Here is a 7785-nt window from a genome sequence, read left to right on the forward strand (position 1 = left end):
TGGTGACATTGGCACCATGCATGTTAGTGGACCAGAATCATCAACAAAATGTTCTCTTCTATGCAACTTTTCTTTTTGGGTATTCCTCAACGCATGAACAATGAATATCGAATCTGTTGGGGGTCCTTCATAGTCAAAAGAAAGTCTTGCTGACATTCCCACGTTTGTAAAGTCAAACGGTGACCCACAGAGAGATAGAGAGATACTAACTATGATGCAATGGTATATACTAACTATGATGCTAGGAGACAAAAGAGATAGTGTCGATGATCTTGCAAGTTGAGAAATCTTATCTGCAGATCCATGGGGCGCCTTTGCCGAAAGTAAGCCAAGATTAACTAACCTTGATTTTCCATCAAATTATCTGAGCGTTTATCTTCAACTCCACTAGCTACAATCCATTAACACATCTTTTTAATTTTTTGTCATGTCAGTGAATAGGATAATACTTTTTTTCTTGTCTACAGTAAAGCTAAAAGATAACTTAATTATTTAATTTGTAGGTTAAATTCAATTTATATCCCATATATTGAGAAATCTTATCTGCAGATCCATGGGGCGCCTTTGCCGAAAGTAAGCCAAGATTAATTAACCTTGATTTTCCATCAAATTATCTGAGCGTTTATCTTCAACTCCACTAGCTACGATCCATTAAAACATCTTTTTAATTTTTTGTCATGTCAGTGAATAGGATAATACTTTTTTTCTTGTCTACAGTAAAGCTAAAAGATAACTTAATTATTGAATTTGTAGGTTTAATTCAATTTATATCCCATAAAATATTTTTTAATAAAAATTACACTACTTGTAATAACTATACTTCACATCAATGTATTAGTATTTTGTCAATATCACCATTAAATCACATCTTTTTATATTTATTGTGAATATAAAATTTTGTATCAATTTATAATATAAAACTCATGAATCCACGCATTTAATAAATTCAAAAAAACATTAAAAGAAAAAAACTAAAGTTTTGAATAGTTTACTGATGGATGGTTTTACCTCCTATCATTTTGATATTTGAAGAGCATAATGAGTATGGAAAAACATATAATATTTTTTTGGATGTGTTTGATGCATGAAATACTTAACCAATAAAATGGAATGGGTATTGCGTTGTATATGACATTAATCAAAAGTCACAAAAAGTGTGACTACTTTACAGCGTTGAGTTTAGAATCTAATTTAAGGTTTCTCATATTTGAAAGATGCAGAGTAAAAGCGAGTTATAAGGTTCATCTCATTAATGATATATCACACATCACTTTTACTGGTTATTGATGTGTGTTTGTGACTCATTTTACTAACAATTTTTGACAATTCTATGTTAATAGAAATGTGAAAATTCCACCACATAAGTGTCAAAAATTTCAGCTTGCATATCCAATGTATTAGACTTTCTAATGCCAAAAATGGTGCATGTATGTATGAAAAAACCTAATGCCATTTTGGTGATAGAATGGTGATCTAAGCTCGAGGAAATCAGCAAAAATAGGACTGCTGAATGCAAAGAACAGCAACTTGTATGTATAAGCGTGCAATTATTAGATTTGATAAATTGAACCACAACTAATGTCCTTGGGGGTCTAGCACCATATTATTGACCCTAATGATGCCCAAATATTGCTAGACATCATAGCCAGAAAAGTAAAGAGTGCCTCTTTATCAGCTGAGATGTTTATATGCCTTTCAAGTTCATTCTGGAAAATGAAACATAGAAAAAGAAAAGTTCTCCAATATGAATAGCATTGTTTATTCCATAATATGCAGTGGCTGTATATGTTAATGCAGTTATCAGAATTTGTCTCTAATAAAAATAAGCGAAAGGGAAATGTTCCGTAGAACTTTCAATGCAGAAGTCATCTTTAATTAGCAAAGACCATAAAATGAAAAGTTATGCGCATCTTAGCTGCAGAGATCGAAAGAGAGAGAAATCAAGAAGCAAGAGAAATATTCTAGTTGAATCGTGGGCCCCAAGTAGTGGCGGCTCCAAGAATTTTATCTAGGGTGTTCCCTAAGAAGCATAAATTACACAATCTTATTTCCTTTTAGCCTTTAGGTAATTAGGTTTGATTCAATGTTATTAATTTCATTCTGTTTCGGCCGAACGGTCGGAAAATACTGTGCCAATAAACAAACCAAAATAGTAACCCACCCTATTCCACTTTGAAAAAATTTCGGGTCGTTCTGGTCTATTTCGGGATGTTTCGATAATATCAGCCGAAATTCAAAATTTGGCCGGCATGAAGTTTGCGCTTAAAAAAAAAAAAAACAAAATTGTTCTTAAAACCAAAACAAATTTACATTCTGTACACCGAAAAACCTCAAAAGGAAAAAAAATGAACAAAGGTACCTGTACAGCTAAAAAAAAAACTTATTGAAAAATTTGAAACTCAAAACTTGAGAAGAGATACTGCCGCACTGGTTCTAGTAGAAGACACAGAAATTACGAACAAGGAGGAAGACAAAACGTAGATGTAAAAGTGTAGATGAAGATGTAATAAAATTTAAAACGTAGATGTTAAAGGGTCTGGGAACTGCTTATTTTGTTAAAACTGAAAATTTTTTGCTGAAAATACTATAGATAAAGGTAAAAATTAGCTGAAATAGTATAGTGGGATCCATGAATAGTACTAAAAGTGCAGTAGGCCCATAAATAGTAGAAAAAATAAGCTGAATAGTAAAATAAGTTGGCTAAAAATAATTTTTCCAAACACACACAAAGCATGCGTTTGGATTGAAATGAAAAATTAAAATTATTTTACTATTCAGCTTATTTTTGCTACTATTTATAGGTCTCACTGCACTTTTTGGTACTATTCATGGGCCCCACTGTACTATTTCAACTAACTTTTACCTTTATCTACAATAATTTTAATAATAAGTTTATAGTTTCAGTAAAATAAGTGGTATCCAAACAGACTTAAAGTATAGAAATTGAGGAGACAAAAGACGTGTGTGGTTAAGAATAAACAAGACAAAAAAAAAGTTAAAAATGAGAAGTAATATTTGTCTAGTGAGGAAAAATAATAATAAAAAATAATAAAATGTTGGAAATTGTGTTATATTGGGCAGTGTGTTTAGTCAAGGAATCAATCAACTGCCCAGCCTTTAGTAGTTTTATTATAATTTTTTTTCTTTAGATTTTAGTTCATTTTTTTTTTTTTTTAAGTTTTTCCTTTTTGCTTGAAAAACCCCAATATATTGTTAAATTGTTCAAATTATGGACCAAAATTTAATTTTATTGGCATAAAAAATATTCAGGGTGGTCCCAATTTTTTCTTTAAAGGTAAATAAATATAAAATTTTAAATTATTATATATATAAATAAAAAAAAATTTCCAAGTCAGGGTGGTCTTGGGACCATTTTGGCCATAATGTGGCGCCGCCATTGGCCCCCAGTATTTGGATTGCTACGAATGTTCATTGTTAGGATGATAACACAAGGCCTTCTATAGACTATAGAGTAAGAAAACTCCAAAACTTAGTCAACATGAATTGCCTTGAGGAATAATTCTGACACTCAAGTTGGAGGCAGTTTTCTTCCCTCTACTAATATAAATACCCTTCCTTCCCAACCTTCTTCCTCAAGAACTCCTCTCAATCTTCTTCTCTTTAGTAGATATATACAAAAGATTTGCTACTATCATGGACTACAGATATGAGTCATCAGAAACTCTCAGGTTCTTTCTTTATATATGACACACACACACTACATAGTTTAGCTTGATTTGAGATTTTTTTTCCTTGCAATAAGTGAAAAAGACGATTCGAACACAAATTCTCCTCGATTGAAAAAGTGCAATATCACTAAACTACAAGACTTTTGGTTGGCTTGATTTGAGATTAGTTTCAAAGATTTCACATCAAATATTTAAATGCGTGATCCTAGTTCTAACTTGATGACTATTGAAAACAGGAACAAGTGTGTAGCATGCTTCAAACAATTCAACAAAATGGAGCACCTAGTGGAGCACATGAGGACCTCGTATCATTCAGTTCATGAACCTATCTGTGGAATTTGTAAGAAACATTGCAGATCATTTGAATCTCTCAGAGAACATCTTATAGGTAATTTCAATTTATCTAGCTAAGAGTAAGTTCCAATATCACGATTCTATTATGGATAAATTTTGAGACATACTTTGCATCTTTCAGGACCATTGCCAAAACAAGAATGCAAAAATATATTCAACATCCGAGGATGCAAATTCTGCTTAGCTATCCTTGATAGCCCTAATGCTCGCTGGATTCACCAAGAAAGATGCCAATTCTCGAGCATAAATTCTGTATAATACTAATCCTCAACTAGAAATCATAAGTTCTTCTCTTTGTATCTATTTTTTACTCTAATCATAGATCAGGCTTTTCTCCATTTTTTTTTCCTCGATGCATAGCTAACCTTTGAAAATATATGATCTTTTCTTGCTATTCCTTGTTATAGGGCCTACTTGCTCGCTTTGCAAACTTGGGCATTCGCGACAATTTGACTGTTGAAAATGGTGGAACAAGAGGGCCGCAAGTAGTTGCACTGGCTTGCAAAATGGTTGGTGGTGGCAGCGATGGCTCCCTTGATCTTTGTGCAAGGGTCTGCCTGATTGATGAATCTGAAAACATCATTTTCCATACTTATGTCAAGCCACCAATTCCTGTCACGAACTATAGGTGGGATACATATATATAAGTCCACTGTCTACATAAAGTTTTGGTTGATTTTGAACTATATAAGAGTATAAGGCTACGTTTGGATTGGGTTGAAAACCAGAGCGTCTGCGTCTACGTTTTTTTTTTTTTTTTTTTTTATTTCACGCGTTTGTGAGACTTGCTGCTACTGTTCATGCACTGTTCAATGAACAGTAGCCGCAAAGTTTGACTTTTCTCACTTTTTTCAGCCAATCAGTGCACATCATGTACTGTTCACGGAGCCACAAATTTCACTTTTCAGCAACTTTTTCATTAAAAATGGGTTCCACGTTACTATTTACACATTTAAAAATTATTTTGCTACAGTGTTTTTTAATTTCAGTTTTCAGTTTTCAACTGTATCCAAACGGACCCTAAGAGTGATGCATTGAATTAACCTATTTTTTGTTTGAAACTTATAGGTACGAAACAACAGGCATTCGACCAGAATACTTAAGGGATGCAATGCCACTTAGGCAAGTGCAGAGGAAGATTCAAGACTTCCTTTGCAATGGAGAACCAATGTGGAAAATTCGACCTAAAGGTGGAAAAGCCAGGATTCTTGTGGGTCATGGTTTGGATCATGACCTTGACCGTTTGCAGGTTGAATATCCAGCAATTATGATGAGGTACTATCTCCAACGAACCTTTAAAATACAGAAAAATGAATGGAGGTTGATTATTGAGTTGACGAACTTTAAGTTAAAGACATGCTTTGGATTGTATCTTCTGTAATGATTATTTGCAAAAGCAGTACAAAAATGCTCTATATACAATAGTGATAAGATTGCCTAAAAAATTAACAATTAAAAATGTCACTTGGACCACTTAAGATGTTGAATTCAGGTCAGGCATCTTTGTGGCTCTCTGGTCTCTTTAATTATAAGAGATGATTTGAATTTATAACAGCAACCCATGATGAGAAATGTATTATATTTCAAAAATGTAAATTGAATATATGTGACTACAGGGATACTGCTAAATACCCTCCACTGATGAAAACAAGCAAGCTCAGCAATTCACTCAAGTATCTAACACAAGCATATCTTGGGCAAGTACCTCTAATATCAATTTTGTTAACCCTTTTTCTTTTGTGTGAATTATCAAATATGGACATTTTATGAGTATAGCGATGTTAGATCTATTATATATATACAGGTACGACATTCAAACTGGCATACAAGACCCTTATGAGGATTGTGTTGCAACACTGAGGCTTTTCATGAGAATGAGATCCCAAGTTCATAAAAAAGAGGACTATCCACTGGCTTCTGACCCACAGAACCGAAATAATTTTGCATCGTGGAGGCAAAATGAGCTTGAAAGGATGTCCCCAGAACAATTGTTGGAAATCTCAAGGTCAGATTACTACTGTTGGTGCTTGGACTCAAGGGATATGTAGTGCATGAATGCATTATGACTAGCTAGAAATAACAATAAAGTGGGAATATGTTATTTCCAAAAGATGTTATAGTTACTTTTACTATGTAAACCAAAGTTATGCTATATGCATGCAGCTGCTTAAATGAATACTTTATAATTTATATGGAAGTCAATGATCAAATATGAATCCTTTATATATAGTTGAGACATTTACTTTGTTTTCTATTTAGTCTTTAAATAAAATTTTCCTTTAATTTGTAGTATTATGAAATAGAGAGATTTTAATCTCGATTGGCATATATCTTTAACTCAAATCAAGCAAACCTTAAAAGGAAGTGATCATCCATGTGTATTGAAAATTGATCAGGTGGGTTAGGACCCGATGCAAGGTCTCCACAAGCCCTAAATAAAGAGAATTACTTATTGGAAGTTGGTCTCTATTTTTTATTTAATGAGTGTTTTCTCTATAAATATTTAACAAGAACATGTTGGATGATTATCATTCTCTCTCCTTCTCCATCTTTCTCATGCAAAAGATTACTTCTTTAGTTTCCATCTTGCATCTTAGTTTTCGAACTATAGAAAAGTACAGTGTTTTGGTATATCTGTGGTGATTGATTCATATAGGGAGTGTAAAACAACCCATATCCATCCGCTTCTACTTTCATATTCAAATTTGTTTAAATAAGGTATGTTAATGTACTTTTCATAAATTTCATTTTGTGGTATTAAAGCCAAAATTAAGTTTTGTTTTCCTCCATAGAAGTATGTAAGAAAATAAATCCTTGATATGTTTTTTTTAAAGTAGTTTTATACATGGAAATACTGTTATTTTTGGATTTCTAGCTGTTGGCGTCAATGAGTTTGTGATGGTCCACGATTATCTAAAAGAACCCTCTCATGATGAGGATTCGAACAAAGTCAAATCTTGCATGATTTGATTAAGTATATTGTGAGATGTTGCATTTGTATTTTGGGTTAAAAATGATTGCCAAAATTTTAGTCTTAGAAATCACTTGTTAATTATATTTGATTCTACTCACAACCCAAACGTGTATAATTCCACGAGATGTTACAATGGTCTAAGATTGGTGGGGTGAAAAGACTAGAAAATGAGGTTTATGTGGGCTGTAAAGTGGTCTCCACAATTCTCTAATTTTTTACCCAAAAAAAACCTAACCAAGATTGTAGATGACCTTTTAAGAACCATGCCTACCCTCATTTAAGAGGGTACTGTGATTCACCAAAGAGTATCATGGCCACATGGCTAGCCCGTCTAGGGTTGTGGATTTTTGAAAATTTTAGTATAAAATTTTTGTTATTTTCAAAAACTAATTAATTTTCACAAAATTAATTAATTTTACATTAAATTTTAAGAAAAGAAGGGTGAGGGTGCATGGAACCTACTAAAATTAATATTGTTGCATGTACAATTAATCTTTTCTGCTTTTTTTTTTTTTTTTTTTTTTTTTTTAGAGTAATGGAGGTGTCATAAATTGCCGGCATTGGTTTGATTTTTTTTTCTTTGACGGAAAACTTGCGCAAAATTCATTCAACAAAATTGATTTTTGGAAACATAAATCAAAGAAAATTGGAATTTTCTAGCAATGCTCAATAAGTAAGACAGAGCGAAGTTCACTTCTTAGTCGATTAGATTTTTTTTTGTATAAACACATAAAATGATATATTATTAACATGTTTCATGTTTTGAAT

The 7785-nt window shown here is 32.5% G+C and overlaps 1 protein-coding gene across 1 annotated transcript; it reads left to right on the forward strand.

Annotated features, from left to right (window-relative positions):
• Positions 1-3512: 3512 nt before the first annotated feature.
• LOC126714891 (RNA exonuclease 4) lies at positions 3513-6240 on the forward strand. Its single transcript, XM_050415299.1, has 7 exons — positions 3513-3689; positions 3926-4077; positions 4165-4295; positions 4451-4671; positions 5112-5318; positions 5660-5740; positions 5848-6240. The coding sequence occupies exons 1-7, from the start codon at positions 3655-3657 to the stop codon at positions 6089-6091; spliced, it is 1071 nt and encodes a 356-aa protein (XP_050271256.1). The 5' UTR covers positions 3513-3654; the 3' UTR covers positions 6092-6240.
• Positions 6241-7785: the final 1545 nt, after the last annotated feature.

The sequence above is a fragment of the Quercus robur genome, chromosome 2, assembly GCF_932294415.1.
Source record: "Quercus robur chromosome 2, dhQueRobu3.1, whole genome shotgun sequence".
Classification (NCBI taxonomy): Eukaryota; Viridiplantae; Streptophyta; class Magnoliopsida; order Fagales; family Fagaceae; genus Quercus; species Quercus robur.